Source organism: Verticillium alfalfae, genomic scaffold, assembly GCF_000150825.1.
Source record: "Verticillium alfalfae VaMs.102 supercont1.15 genomic scaffold, whole genome shotgun sequence".
NCBI classification, from domain to species: domain Eukaryota; kingdom Fungi; phylum Ascomycota; class Sordariomycetes; order Glomerellales; family Plectosphaerellaceae; genus Verticillium; species Verticillium alfalfae.
Genome location: NW_003315024.1, coordinates 613,038 through 627,112, shown reverse-complemented (window position 1 = coordinate 627,112; position 14,075 = coordinate 613,038). Strand labels below are relative to the sequence as shown.

Genomic DNA, 14,075 nt, shown 5'->3' with positions numbered 1-14,075 from the left:
TGCCAGAGTACTAGTCCACTAGATCATCCGACGAATAAAATGTGCAAAGCCAAGTTGGTCGTATCCGCCGCTGTTGGGACCATAGTCGCACCACGCCCTCGGCTCGCTGCCGTTCTTCACGACATGTCGCGATACTCCCTGGTCCAGGAAGCGTTGAGGCCGCGGACCGACTCGTAGTGCGCAACGAGCAGCTCACCAATCGGCCTGATGTCGCCGCGGTCTTGCGAGCTGATAGTCCTGTACGTGCCGTGGGAGTTTTTGAACGTAGCAAAAGGCACGTCGTGGAATGTGTTGTACTTGGTAGCGTACTCGGCTCTGGTGTCGCTGTCAGCGGGATGGAAAGCCACGAAGCCGGAAAAGACTTACCCGGCGAGGATACGGTTATCCAGCAGTGCGAAGAGGTCTTCGCCCTGGTTGTAGCTCTGCTGCGCCAGGACGCCAAGCAGGTTCTGGTTGAACATGGTATGGCCTTGATCGCGGCCTGACTCTTGGTTTTGGCCAAGCTGCTTGCCCGAGCCTTCTTCGGTGTGGATCGTCCAGATGGCGTTCTTGATAGCTCCGTTACCAGCGCCGTTCTTGAAGTAGTCGATCGCCTCCTTAATCATAGTGTTGTTGTCGGACAGCACTCCGATGGCATGCATAGAGCAAAGGGTACAGAGATCCCACTAGTACAGCGTCATGTTAGCCATTTCCAGTGCATTATGAGACCTTGACTGGGTTGAGTTTCTCTCACGTTTGCCCAGTAGTTGTCAATCTTGGCATCATTGTGCTCGACCAAGAATCGGTGGTTCATGGGGTAGAACCTGTTCCTCAGGAAGGAGATGGCAGCTGAGAGCCCCTTCCAGCCATTGTAGTCTCTCAGAATCTCAGCCACATTGGCATACTGGTAGCCGTAGATGCCAGCAGCAAGGTACCGATCTGCGCTCCCCTGGATCTCAGGGTTCTTGCTGCTCCAAGCATCAAGAATGGCAGCCGCCGTGTCGGCGTTGGCAGTCGTGCCCGTTATCTTCCAGTAGACGGCGTTGGCGTAAGCAGTGTGAACGTCACGGTAGAACGAGGCGTAGTTCTGGGTGCAGTCAGAGTCACCGCGGCAAATGACATCCTGCGCGTGAGGCACGGCTTTCACATCAGCGCGTGCGACGAGCTTGGCCCATCCAGTTGCGAAGGGCTCCTTCTTGGAGTCCACCAGGCCTTTGATGCGTTTGAAATCGTCAGCCGTGTGAAGGAGGCCTGGGTGGTTCAAACTCTGTCGAGTCTCAGGTTGGGCATGCTGGGGACGGGCCCGGCTGGCATCCACCACCGTCAGGGGCAGGGAAAGAAGACTGAGAAGGGCAATACACTTCATGGTGATGAGAGATGAAGGCTATGAAGTGAGTGTGATCTACCATTTCAAAGTGTTGCAGAGTCTCGTTAGCCGGCCTTTATATCAATGTCTCATTTCAGACTCAGACTATAGTGAAGACTCAAGGTGATATCAGGCATCGCTAATCAGTGCCCAGTGGCTCCCTTGCATCGCCGCGGGGCTTCGCTGGCAGTTGTTGCGCCGTCAAGGAAACGCATTCGGCATTGGGAAACGTAGAAACCTTCCGGCGTGTGATTGAGAGGGGCTCAAGGGGGCGGGTACGTGGCCCGAATCGGTAGCCGACGTTCCACAGAGATTACCACTCGCTGTCACCCTGTTCTGCTCCACCGCCATCGTCAACTGGACCATGCTTCGAACAATGAATGCAGAACAACATGAAGTGTGTTCGCGACGGAAGATCCTGAGTGTATGTCGAGGACCCAACGGCCCGGCTCTTCCCCGGGTTTCAATCTGGGGAAACAGCGCCTCCTCCGCACGGCATATGGAAATCTCCCAGAGATCATTTGCCAAAAGCGTGGATCGCCACGAACATGCCCGCGTTGGGTGAATGTTCCCCGCAAGGTGGTGGGATGACGGGCAGTAATGAAGGCCACGGGACGCGTCCGGGTTGATGGCCTTTGGACGCATCGCGCAGAACCGGGGCATCGCGCCGATACTTGGCCCGGTCTGGAGGTATGGTGGCTTGGAAGCGCCATTATCAAACGGCACGAAAGCCGACGCATTCCCCGCAACAACGTGTGCAAGCGACCCTGACAGCACTGAGGCGGACTTCCCCGCCGTGTCAACCCGGGCTGTTTTGGTGCGGATACGACCCAGAAGGCAAGATTGACATGGAGACATTTAGGAGTCGGTTCCTGACAGGAAATGAGGGGCTAATCCCAGGAACCCCGCGATCTGTCGGCGACGGCCAGGTATCGGGGTTCGATAGAGAATAACTGGCAAGCAATGGCTGTATAAAGATGTCTGGCGGCCATTTGAGTCTTCTCATGCTTCACTTGCCCACCCGTTGTGCAGTGCTTTGAGTCAAATTTGCCGAAGAACCTGAGGTCCGTTGGATCCCTGCTTTTAGGATGAAGCTTTCCGTGGCGAGAGTAAGATGAATCCACTTGATCGTCCGGTAGTTCCGCTGCTGACATATTCAAGCTTGGACTTTTCCTCCTCCCACTCATAGACCAAGCGACATCCTTGGTCTCGAACTTGCCGACTCTCAATGGTAATTATAACTCTCCCGCTATGGCAGCGAGTGGTCACGGCTGACCCCACCAGGTCCCGTTCCGCCGGTGATGCCCAGGGGCGGCAAGACGGGTCTCGGACAGTTCAAGCACCCGGGTCTTTGGCACTCGCACGACGACCTCGAGCTCATGCGCACCAAGGTCGGCGAGAAGAAGGAGCCATGGATAAGCGGCTTCAACGCGCTCCAGGCCGACTCGTACTCGTCGGTCGACTACAGGATGCAGGGGCCCAAGGAGGTGCTGTCGCGGGGGCGGCCGAGCAACTACACGACCTTCACGGCCGACACGCGCGCAGCGTACCAACACGCCATCTTGTGGTACATCACGCGTGACGACGCGCATTTCAAGGTCGCCACGAGCATCATTGACGCGTGGGGCACCAACCTGACCAACATCATCGGCATCGACACGAGCCTGCTCGTCGGTATCGAGGGCGACATTCTCGTCAACGCCGCCGAGATCCTGCGCTGGGAGGGCAACTGGACCGAGGCCGGCGCCAAGTGGCAGGGCGGCACGGGCTTCTCGAACCAGCTCTACTGGCTCTTTGCCCGCCAGTCGATCATCATCGGCCACGCCAACTACGGCATGGCCTCGATCAAGGCGCTGCTCAACTTTGCCGTCTACCTCGACGATGTGAACCTGTTCAACTACGCGCTCAACGCCTACCTCAACGACCTCTGCGCCGGGCTGCCCGGAAACTTCAACCGCAGGACGGGCCAGTCGTCCGAGGCGGGCCGCGACCAGTCGCACGTCCAGTCTGGCCTCGGCTGGGCGGCGCTCGCGGCCGAGACGCTCGAGACGCAAGGGATTGACGCGTGGAGCGAGCTCGACAGCGTGCTGCTCACGGCGTCCGAGTACACGGCCAAGTACAACCTCAACGAGACGGTGGAGTACGATGCCCAGTTTTCGCGCTGCCTCGCCGTTCTCGTTGATGGGCCGTGGGACGCGATTTCAGAGCAGAAGCGTGGCATCAGCCCTGACCTGCCGGGCGTGTGGGACCTCATCTACTACAAGTACGTGGTGCAGAAAGGGAAGAAGGCACCATGGACGGCCAAGGCCAAGGCGTTTTACGACGCGCAGGGTGGGCAGACGTCTGGCGGGTATACTGTCATGGGCTGGGGCGACCTGATCTGGGCGAAGGAGGGCAGGAAAAAGCGGTTCTGGGAGAGGGACAGCTGGAGGATGTAAGTCATCGTCGCATGCTGCGTGCGGCGGGGCGCGAATCCAAGTCTTGCTAGATGTAGGAGCTCCCATAGACTACGTTTGGGGATGGCAAATACAACGATGATTTCAAGCACAACGAACCCCGCCAAGACCCGATCATGGCCAGCCCAGCTTAGAAAAGGCAATCATGTTCGTCTCGGAAACGCATGCACTGCGCGTATCAAAAGTCCTCCATTTTCATGACACTATAGGAGACTTCTTCGTATGGATGGGCTCTGGAGCGCGCCGTTTAGTAGCGGGACATGTTCGAGCGCCTACGGTTCACACTCACAGCTTCAACGCCGCGACGGCCTTTCTCACTACGTCTTCACCAACGCAGAGAGTCTCGGCTCTTGCTTCATGCAGCTCTTCGAGCTCGCCGGGCTTGCCAATGGCCGGCTTTGCGCCGTCGCCTGGGCGGAACTGTCCCGCGCCGATGGTCGACCAGCAGACCTCGGTGTAGTTGCCCGGTCCCGGGAAGCGACCGGCGCCCACGTCGAATATGGCTCGTTTACAGGCTTCGAGATGGGTCTCGGGGACGTGGAACACGAGACGATAGCGGGTGGGCGAAGAGGACGTCATGTCTTGGGTTGGCGGGAAGGGGTTGTGAGGGTTGTGTGTGTTGTACGAACGAAGAATGACGATGGTGTGTCTGTGTAATCATTCACTATGTACAGATCTGAACTTGAAGAAGGAGGAAAGAAGGTTAAATAGTTGAGGGTAAGTAGACTGTCCACTCGAGGTGGGACATTGTTCCTTGTTGAAAAGCCGAATCCCGATCGGTTCACCTGAAGTATGGCAACATGGTGGCGTAACTAAATGCAATCCACGCTCATCGTAATGCTTGACTCGTGAGCCAAGATCAATGCCATCGGGGGACGAAATCCGATGTGACGAAGTTGGACGATCAAGGATGGTAGAGGACAGTAGAGGGAGACGCCGAGGGATGCCAGTATGCGGTATTCCGAGTCATGTATCTATCCAGGTCCAGGCGCTCGCAAAGCCGCTACCGCATCATCTCAAAGCCGTAGGCGCATGCGTCAAACCCGTCCCAGCAGTTCCCTCACAGTTCCCTCATAACCTTACTGACCTCAGATATCTTCCCGGCTGGTACGGTACCTATGCATGTCACAGCACCCACCACGGGGTCCATATCCGTCGCCGCCAAGATGCCGCCCCCCAGGACACTCCTCTTCAGCCTCGGAAACCCGTCGCCGTACCTGAACACCCTCCACTCGGCCGGCCACCACGCCCTCGCCGCCCTGATCCCCCTGCTGCCCTCCCAGCCGGCCCTCGCCAAGACCCGCCACGCCGCCAAAGCACCCCTCGCCTCCCTGTCCCCCGCCTACGCCCTCCTGCAGTCCCCGTCCCTCATGAACGTGTCCGGCAAGTACGCCGCCGCCGCCTACCGCGCCTTCGAGGACCCGACGCTGTCCCTGCTCGTCGTGCACGACGACCTGGAAGAGGACCTCGGCGTCGTGCGCATCAGGAAGTGGAACAGCTCGCACAGGGGCCACAACGGCGTCAAGAGCGTCGGCAAGCTGCTGCGGCCGGCCGACTTTCCCGCCGCGCGGTTCGCGCGCATCAGTGTCGGCATTGGGCGGCCCGAGGCCAGGGAGAGGGAGGCCGTGTCGGAGTACGTCCTCAGGGAGATGACGGGCGTCGAGAGGAGCGTGTTGGCCGAGAAGGCGGGCGAGGGAGTGCTGCGCTGCTTGCGGGAATGGGAGGCGCAGTTTGGGGAGCGGGACCCGTGAGAGTTGCTGCGGGCTGGACGCTGGTGACGGGAGGTAACTTGTCTTCACGTGAAGGCACAGGCCTTGCGCATCAAGGCGAGGCCTTGCTGCTGAAGTCCAAGGCTCGATCGACATGATGCCCTCTCACTGACGACCACGGCGTGCACGACATCACAAATTCGGTCGAGGACGATAAACCCACCCAGTCTACCTGTACAACATTTCGGCATAAACGATGCATCACACAGAATGCATTTTGTATTTCTCCCAGCATCACCTGGCGTCCTTGTCCTGTGGCCTGCCATCCAGCCACTTGCTCATGTAGGGCCCGTCCAGCCAGTACCCCAGCTTGGCATAATAACTCCTGACACCGACACCCGAGATGACGCTGATCTTGGTACTGCCGTGCTCGTCCCGCGCTATCCTCTCCGCCTCCTCCATCAACAGCGTGCCGAAGCCTTGGTGCTGGAACTTCTTGGGGTCCCTCGCATGCACCGGCACCGCCGTGCCGTACACGTGCAGCTCGCGCACGAGGCTCGTCGGCTGGCCCACGAGCTCTTCGCGGAACGTGTACTTGTCGCTGCACTTGCGCAGCCGCAGCAGCGCCACGAGTATGTCCTGCTTGGGGTCCTCGTACGCCAGAAACGTCTCCCACCCGCCGTTGGCCGTGTAGTCGCGCCGCACGAGCTCAATCTGGTTCGGCCGGATCTTGTGCTTGACCTCGTTGACGCCGACCTCGCGCGTCCGGACGTCGCGACATGACGTGCCAAAGTCCTTCATCCTCGCCAGCGCCAGCTCGCGCAGGTTGCCGTTCTCCACGCCCGACGTCACGAGCGGCATGGGGATGTCGCGCTGCACACGGTAGATGCGCGTCCACGGCGGCACGAGCGCCATGATCCTCGCGACGAGGTCAATGAGCTCGTTGGGTGTGTAGTTTTGGTAGCGTCCCGTCCGCCACAATTCGTAGAGGCCGGTTCCGCGGATGACGAGCGTCGGGTAGATTTTCAGGCCGTCCGTCCGGAAGGCTGGGTTCTCGAAATACTCCCGGAACTGGTCCAGGTCTCGCTCCATGCCGCAGTTGGGCAGGTCCGGCATCATGTGGCTGACAACCTTGTACCCGGCGTCCTTGGAATAGCAGAAGGTCTCTGCCACGGCGGCCACTGTGTGCCCTCGATTCGTGTCCCGCGCCACGTCCTCGTAGAGAGACTGCACGCCCACCTCCAACCTCGTACAACCATACCGCAGCATGTCTGACAGGTGTGGTTGCAGGCAGTAGTCCGGCCTCGTCTCGATTGTGATGCCGACACACTTGATGTTGCTCATCTCGCCCGCCTCCACGGCTTCGTCCACATTGGACGTCTGGTAGCCGCTGAGGGCATTGTGCAGTTGCGCGATGAAGTCCTCGCGGTAGGACTCGGCCAGCGACATGAATGTTCCTCCCATGATGATGTATTCGACCTTGTCCACCGAGTGACCGAGAGACTTGAGCTGGTCGACACGGCCTCGCGCCTGTTCGAATGGGTCGTATCGCGCGCGGATGGCACGCATTGACGTGGGCTCGTACCCAGTGTAGGACTGTGTGCTGTACTCGAAATCGGAGTCGGGGCCGCCAGGGCAGTAGACGCAAATGTTACCGGTGTAGGCAATGTGAGGACACCTGTGTGGCTTGCACATGACGGCGACGACGGCGATACCTGAGGATGTTCCTGTGCCTATTTAGAAAAAGGGCCACGGTGGAAGAAAAAGAGAAACGATCTTGGGGCACATACGGATAGGCTTCGCAATCAGCTTCGGCAGGATGTATTTCTTGTAGTGTTCGGGAATGGCAGCGATGATGGCGGTCAAGGAGGGAATGTTGGCGAGCTTGTGCTTCTTGGCACACTTGTTTCGTAGTTGGTTGAGGTTGATGTCCCTCTTGGGCTTCTTCGGGTCGCTCGAGGCTTCATGATCCTCGATCAGGGCGTTGACTACATCGGCGCAACACCGCAGGAAACGCTCGTTCTCGGGGGCAAGGTTTTCCGTCTTGGGCTTTGGCCGGTGGGTGGCCGTAGCCGTCATTGTTGTTGTGGCCATGGTGTGTGTGTGGCATACGAGGAAGATGTTGGCAGATCAAGTTTCGACGGCTTGTATCGAGAATCTGTATGCAGTTGCAGTGCTTCCAGAAATTTTGGAGGCAATCGCCTGGGCTGCCGTAGTAGTGGTGCACCACCACTTCAAGATCAGTGATCTCGAAAGTCAGTAGCATCTGATGGTGGGGGAGGGGACAGAACAAAGTGGGACCCTTTGACCAAGGCTGATGGATGACTACTCAGTGGTGATGACTACGCAGGTGATGACTACGCAGGTGATGACTACGCAGGTGGTGATGACTGATGACCGTCCATTTGCCAGCTCGGCGATTGGCTCGGCGGGAACAATCCATCTCCGACAGCTCGCTCCCTTGCTCTGCGTGCCTCTGCCCTGGCTCGGGCGTGCCTCAGTGCCTCAGAGCCTCAGAGCCTGAAGGAGGCCCCTCTGGTCGCGGGTTTTCCCGGTGCTGCCGGCCAGTCAACAGTGTAACCGAACTGGAATCTGGCCGTATGGCCCGAGCGCCCCCCCCCAGCAGCTGCCGAATGGCACCTGGAACTCCAAGTTTTGACGCTTCGTGTTTGGAGGCCGCGATGAATTGAGCTCTTCTCCTGTTGGTTTTCCCCCCCGAATAACGCCGCATCAACCTCCATCTCCCCTCCACCCCATCCGTCGACTACCTTTTCGACACGACTGTCATCAGCTGCGCTGCTCCCTCGCCGCGCTTCTTCCTCTCTTCTTTTTTTTCCTCCCTTCCTCTACACAGCACAAAGCCATCATGCAGGCCATCTCAAGACAGCTGCGGCCCTCGACGAGCCTGCTGCAACAAGCAGCTCGCCGTGCCTACAGCGTCTCTTCCGCCGGCCCCTACGCCCAGACCATTGACAACCTGCGCATCAACGGCGAGACCAAGGTTCTCTTCCAGGGTTTCACCGGAAAGCAGGGAACGTACGTCCCCCTTGGTTCGCGATGCGCCTCGCAGGACCCCTGGATTTTGAAGAGCTTGGCGCTGACCTGGATATCACTAGTTTCCACGCGCAGCAGGCGATCGACTACGGTACGAGGCATCACAAAAACAAGAGAGACTCCCATGACCGAACTGCATCTGACGTGTTGGACATACAGGCACCAAGGTCGTCGGTGGCACCAACCCCAAGAAGGCTGGCTCTGAGCATCTCGGCCTTCCCGTCTTTGGCAATGTGAGCGAGGCCGTCAAGGCCACCGGTGCCACTGCCACTGCCATCTTCGTCCCGTAAGCACTTGCAGCGCGTCTTCGATCTGAAGGAAACAAAGCTAATGCACATCACAGCCCCCCCGTCGCCGCCGCCGGTATCGAGGAGGCCATCGAGGCCGAGATCCCCCTCGTCGTCTGCATTACGGAGGGTATCCCCCAGCACGGTATGTTTTGCGCGTCTGCCCGACTTCGTGCCAACGCCTGCTGACCCTCCCTACTTCAGACATGGTCCGCATCACCAACATGCTCAAGACCCAGTCCAAGACCCGTCTCGTCGGCCCCCAACTGCCCCGGCATCATCGCCCCCGGCCAGTGCAAGATCGGCATCATGCCCGGCTTCATCCACAAGCGCGGTCGCATCGGTATCGTCTCCCGCTCCGGCACCCTCACCTACGAGGCCGTCAACCAGACCACCCAGGCCGGCCTCGGCCAGTCCCTCGTCGTCGGTATCGGCGGTGACCCCTTCAGCGGCACCAACTTCATCGACTGCCTGCAGACCTTCCTCAAGGACGAGGAGACGGACGGCATCATCATGATTGGCGAGATTGGCGGTTCCGCTGAGGAGGATGCTGCCGAGTTCCTCCGTGCCAACAACACCGTCAACGGTGGCAAGCCCGTCGTCAGCTTCATCGCTGGCATCTCCGCCCCCCCTGGCCGCCGCATGGGTCACGCCGGTGCCATCGTCTCCGGTGGTAAGGGTGGTGCCGACAGCAAGATCGCCGCCCTCGAGGCCGCCGGTGTCATCGTCGAGCGCTCCCCCGCCGGTCTCGGCAAGGCCCTGTACGACGAGTTTGTCCGCCGGGATCTCCTGTAAAGGGTTCCCGTCTATCCAGCGGAACATGTGTGAGTGAGTGGCAAGGCGAGGCGAAGGGAAGCATGTGTATGTATGATGTGGTGACCGGGGCACGCCTACGGAGCAGCCGTGCATTTTCTGCTATTCATCGAGGGTACGGTACTCATAGACTGGAACGGGAGGCGGCTTTGGAAGGCGAGGCTAGCAACGAGGCCGCGCCGTGCGGCTTCTGTTTTGTAATCTGGAATTCCATCTGTATTCTGCCTGCATCACCCGTTTTGAGAATAGATCTCAACCCAGTTTTTGTTTTGTGTCGTAACAGTCTGTGCTTCGTCGGCCTGCCTCTGCCGGCCACCGAGGCTTCTCGTTTGATTGCGTCCCCTGACGCACCCTCTCCCAACGCCTTCTCGAGACGGGGAAAACAAAAGAATTGATGGTGGAATATTCATTCCCCCCGACGCAATGCCAACATTTCAGTCATAACATTATAGAAACACACAAAACTCCAGCGGAATGCGTCCGTCCGTCCCTGCCCTCTTGTGAAATTCTCGCCCCCAGATCCGTGGTGGCTGCCCATCCTGCCTGATGATCCCACACAACCAAGCCCCTGACATCACTGCTCGCCGAGCAACCGAGCCGTAATGTCCCCCATGTACGCCTCTTCGAGCTCATAGTCGCGCCCATCATTCCGGTCAATGCCGACGTACTTGAACGCGTCGACGACGGCGTCGACCTGGAAGCCCATGCCGACGAACCGCTCGACGAGGTTGCGGTTGTAGCCGTCGTAGCGCGTCTCGTCGAGGGCGGCCTTGTCGGCGCCGGCCTCGGCCGTGTAGCGCGACATGTCGAGCTTGGGGTTCGCGGGCGCGCCGGCGTGGGCGACGGCCCACTCGTGGGCGCGCAGGGCGAAGGCCTCGGGCCGCTCGAGCATCATCTTGGCGACCTCGGCGTCCTGCGGGTCCTTGGGGTTCGGGAACTCGAGGAGCATGCGCAGCGAGAGGAGGGCTGTCTTGATCGTCTGCACGGGCGACCAGCCTGTGCCGAGCGTGTCGAGGCAGATGGCGCCCTGTTCGTTTTGTTCGTCAGCACTGCTTCTCGACTTGGAGGCACGGGAGGCGGGGTCAAGGCTGCGGGAAGGAGCGATGGGAAACACACGGTTTGGGAGCTGATGTTGGGATGCCAGATCTTCGTGTCGAACTTCATGATCGGGGACTTGAAGGGGTACATGTCGGGAATGACAATGTCGACGACGAAGCGGCCGCCGGCATAGGGCGAGTCGGGGGGGCCCGGCATCGTGCCCTTGAGATGGAGCAGGCTCGCTTCCGAGACGGGCTGCGCGAAGACGCCCGAGTTGTCCTTGTCGGCCTCCATGTCGGCCAGCTCCTTGATGATGCGGCGCTCGCGTGAGGATGACATGGTGGGCTGCTTTGGCTCGCGGCGAGTGCGGACTGCGTTGTGTTCGTTCAGAGTGCGAGGTCTGCCTGGTGGGGGGCAAGCATTTGCTGGGGAGGAGAAGCAGAGGGAAAACCAGCAGAGGGACGTCGTTGGGGGGTTGAGTAGGTTTGTATGTGAGATGGAGGGGTGTTCGATTTGCCCCGCGGAACTTTCGTGACGTCCAGCGTTAGCCGCTGGGGGGGGGGAAGACTTGACTGGAGACGGAAACTAGGGGATTCCTGGGCGGCTGGTCTCGTAGACGTCAGGCTCAGGGTCACGGGCTGCAGTGCATCTGCTGAGACACGCCGCGAAACACACAGCTTGGGATTGTTTACGGAGCTGGTTTTTGTTTTTCATCGGCTCGAGCATTCTACTTGAATCGTTGCATCAATCGCAGTTAGCCGACAATCCTGAGAAGCGAGGCAGCTCATAAGTATTGCTTGTTGGGCTAGCTACCTGCGTACCTAGCTAGGTATACACGTATCTGGGGTAGGTAAGCTAAGGTACCTAGGTAGGTAGGACGGACACTAGATACTTTGTAGGCACTGAAGCTTCCTTAGCGAGCAGATCGGCTTGAGCACATTGAATAAACACAGGCTGCCAGCAGTAAGTACGTCAACTACAATAATGCACCCGAAGCAGATTCCTGCATCCTGCTGAGATGTCCGGCATTTGTCACAAGTGCACGCCGGTAGCTACCGCCAATTCAAGCAGCTATCCAGGTGTCAATGAACCTCTCTTGGTTGAACGCCAGTAGTCAACCCCGGCTATGATGATGACTCAGCAGAGCGCTTCTGCACGTGATGAGCGTGGCCATCGAATTAGGCCCCAGCCCAGGCGTCGCGTTTCTCTGGCGCCTTGACGTCTGGACCTCGAAATGCCAACAGTCAGCCAGCCCCATAACGTCGCCCTTCCATCATCATCCACTGCTATCACCGCCATCACCACCATCGCAGGCGCACCGAGCTCGCCCGAACCAATCCATTGCGACACGTAGTCAACTGCCGCAACATCTGAAGACTGTTGGCGATTATTTGACACCCGATTCCAGAGCTTGCGAAGCTCCCCAGTAGCAACCATGGTACACACTTGCAAACGCCCTGCCAAACATCCAGAGGTGCAACCGAGCTGACTTGCCGTCTTTCCAGGGTCAGAACCAGTCCGGAATGGGCGGTGGAGGAGAAGGAAGAGACGAGAAAGATAAGAAGGTTTGCCCTCACCAAAGAAGTCCGTCTCGTTCGTCGCAGAACTGACGATCGCCACAGAAGGATAAGCCCAAGTACGAGCCGCCCCCTCGCCCGACCACCCGTGTCGGTCGCAAGAAGAGAAAGGCGGCTGGCACCAGCGCCGCCGCCAAGCTTCCTGCCATCTACCCGACGAGTCGATGCAAGCTTCGTCTCCTGCGAATGCAGCGAACCCACGATCACCTTATCCTCGAAGAAGAATATGTCGAGAACCAGGAGCGTCTGAGCAAGGCGAAGGTCGCAAAGGAGGGCAATGCGGCGCCCGGACCCGAGGGTACCGAAGACAGACTGGCTGACGAGCGTGGTCGTGTTGACGACATGCGAGGCAGCCCGATGGGTGTCGGTACGCTGGAGGAGATGATTGACGATGACCACGCCATTGTCAGCAGCACCACCGGGCCCGAGTACTACGTCAGTATCATGAGCTTTGTTGACAAGGACCTTCTCGAGCCCGGCACGAGCGTGCTGCTGCATCACAAGAGCGTCAGCATCGTCGGTGTCCTGACCGACGACACGGATCCCCTCGTCAGCGTCATGAAGCTTGACAAGGCCCCGACCGAGTCATACGCCGATATTGGTGGCCTGGAAACACAGATCCAGGAGGTCAGGGAGTCGGTCGAGCTGCCACTGCTGCATCCAGAACTGTACGAGGAGATGGGCATCAAGCCGCCCAAAGGTGTCATTCTCTATGGTGCTCCTGGTACAGGAAAGACGCTTCTGGCCAAGGCTGTTGCCAACCAGACATCTGCCACTTTCCTGCGCATCGTCGGCAGTGAGCTGATCCAGAAGTACCTCGGTGACGGCCCCCGTCTCGTGCGCCAACTGTTCCAGGTATGTCTGCCTTCTTCCCCAAGGGAGCCCCGCTAATGCGATACTAGGTTGCCGCCGAAAACGCCCCCTCGATTGTGTTCATTGACGAAATCGACGCCATCGGTACCAAGCGATACGACTCGACATCGGGTGGTGAGCGTGAAATTCAGCGAACCATGTTGGAGCTTCTCAACCAGCTCGACGGTTTCGACGATCGTGGCGACGTCAAGGTACTCATGGCGACGAACAAGATCGAGACTCTCGACCCAGCCCTCATCCGTCCCGGCCGTATTGACCGAAAGATTCTGTTTGAGAACCCCGACCAGAACACCAAGCGCAAGATCTTCACCCTGCACACCTCCAAGATGTCGCTCAATGACGATGTGGACCTCGAGGAGTTCATCTCGGCAAAGGACGACCTGTCGGGTGCCGACATCAAGGCCATCTGCTCCGAAGCTGGTCTGATGGCTCTGCGTGAGCGTCGCATGCGTGTGCAGATGGCCGACTTCCGTTCGGCTAGGGAGAGAGTGCTGCGGACCAAGCAGGAGAGCGAGCCTGAGGGCCTGTACCTGTAGTGTATGATTGTGTGTGTGCTCCAAGTTCGCAGAGCGTTCAGGGGGGACATAGAGGATGAGCGAATTCTAGAGATAATAAGCCAAAATGTTTTGGCACTCGCTTGTTTATTGCGTGAGGAAGTGTAAGCATGTGATTCATGCTCATGACTGTCAGTTGTCGATCCCCTCCGGCCGGAAAGGATGTTGACAGCATGCTCCACCTGAGGTACATCACCTTCGGACTCGATATGGATATCTGGACGTACCCATTCTACCTCGCAGTTGTCCTGCTCATCCACAAGAATCTCCCGGACTGCGTTTCTCCAGCCTTTTTGTATGCCGTTCTCAAGTAACCGTGCAAAGTCACTCCTATGACTATGGACCCGTTCCTCATGCCAGATCACGGAA

The 14,075-nt window shown here is 58.7% G+C and overlaps 8 protein-coding genes across 8 annotated transcripts; 4 read left to right on the top strand and 4 right to left on the bottom strand.

Moving 5' to 3' along the window:
- Positions 1-116: 116 nt before the first annotated feature.
- Positions 117-1,345, bottom strand: VDBG_09522 (conserved hypothetical protein; the record flags this gene model as incomplete). The annotated part of the gene is made up of 3 exons (XM_003000281.1): positions 117-315; positions 367-665; positions 734-1,345. The coding sequence occupies 3 exons, from the start codon at positions 1,343-1,345 to the stop codon at positions 117-119; spliced, it is 1,110 nt and encodes a 369-aa protein (XP_003000327.1).
- A 1,301-nt stretch (positions 1,346-2,646) lies between these two features.
- Positions 2,647-3,783, top strand: VDBG_09521 (conserved hypothetical protein; the record flags this gene model as incomplete). The annotated part of the gene is made up of 1 exon (XM_003000280.1): positions 2,647-3,783. The coding sequence occupies one exon, from the start codon at positions 2,647-2,649 to the stop codon at positions 3,781-3,783; it is 1,137 nt and encodes a 378-aa protein (XP_003000326.1).
- A 196-nt stretch (positions 3,784-3,979) lies between these two features.
- Positions 3,980-4,380, bottom strand: VDBG_09520 (structural toxin protein RtxA; the record flags this gene model as incomplete). Its single annotated transcript, XM_003000279.1, has 2 exons — positions 3,980-4,034; positions 4,091-4,380. 2 exons carry the CDS (start codon positions 4,378-4,380, stop codon positions 3,980-3,982), a joined length of 345 nt encoding a protein of 114 aa, XP_003000325.1.
- A 587-nt stretch (positions 4,381-4,967) lies between these two features.
- On the top strand, positions 4,968-5,552 carry VDBG_09519 (predicted protein; the record flags this gene model as incomplete). Its single annotated transcript, XM_003000278.1, has 1 exon — positions 4,968-5,552. The coding sequence occupies one exon, from the start codon at positions 4,968-4,970 to the stop codon at positions 5,550-5,552; it is 585 nt and encodes a 194-aa protein (XP_003000324.1).
- A 252-nt stretch (positions 5,553-5,804) lies between these two features.
- VDBG_09518 (elongator complex protein) lies at positions 5,805-7,589 on the bottom strand (the record flags this gene model as incomplete). Its single annotated transcript, XM_003000277.1, has 2 exons — positions 5,805-7,237; positions 7,301-7,589. The coding sequence occupies 2 exons, from the start codon at positions 7,587-7,589 to the stop codon at positions 5,805-5,807; spliced, it is 1,722 nt and encodes a 573-aa protein (XP_003000323.1).
- A 626-nt stretch (positions 7,590-8,215) lies between these two features.
- On the top strand, positions 8,216-9,646 carry VDBG_09517 (succinyl-CoA ligase subunit alpha; the record flags this gene model as incomplete). Its single annotated transcript, XM_003000276.1, has 5 exons — positions 8,216-8,546; positions 8,627-8,655; positions 8,724-8,850; positions 8,908-9,009; positions 9,085-9,646. 5 exons carry the CDS (start codon positions 8,377-8,379, stop codon positions 9,644-9,646), a joined length of 990 nt encoding a protein of 329 aa, XP_003000322.1.
- A 592-nt stretch (positions 9,647-10,238) lies between these two features.
- VDBG_09516 (ubiquitin-conjugating enzyme) lies at positions 10,239-11,041 on the bottom strand (the record flags this gene model as incomplete). The annotated part of the gene is made up of 2 exons (XM_003000275.1): positions 10,239-10,691; positions 10,781-11,041. The coding sequence occupies 2 exons, from the start codon at positions 11,039-11,041 to the stop codon at positions 10,239-10,241; spliced, it is 714 nt and encodes a 237-aa protein (XP_003000321.1).
- A 1,096-nt stretch (positions 11,042-12,137) lies between these two features.
- Positions 12,138-13,688, top strand: VDBG_09515 (26S protease regulatory subunit 4; the record flags this gene model as incomplete). Its single annotated transcript, XM_003000274.1, has 3 exons — positions 12,138-12,140; positions 12,325-13,134; positions 13,182-13,688. 3 exons carry the CDS (start codon positions 12,138-12,140, stop codon positions 13,686-13,688), a joined length of 1,320 nt encoding a protein of 439 aa, XP_003000320.1.
- Between the last annotated feature and the right edge of the window lie 387 nt (positions 13,689-14,075).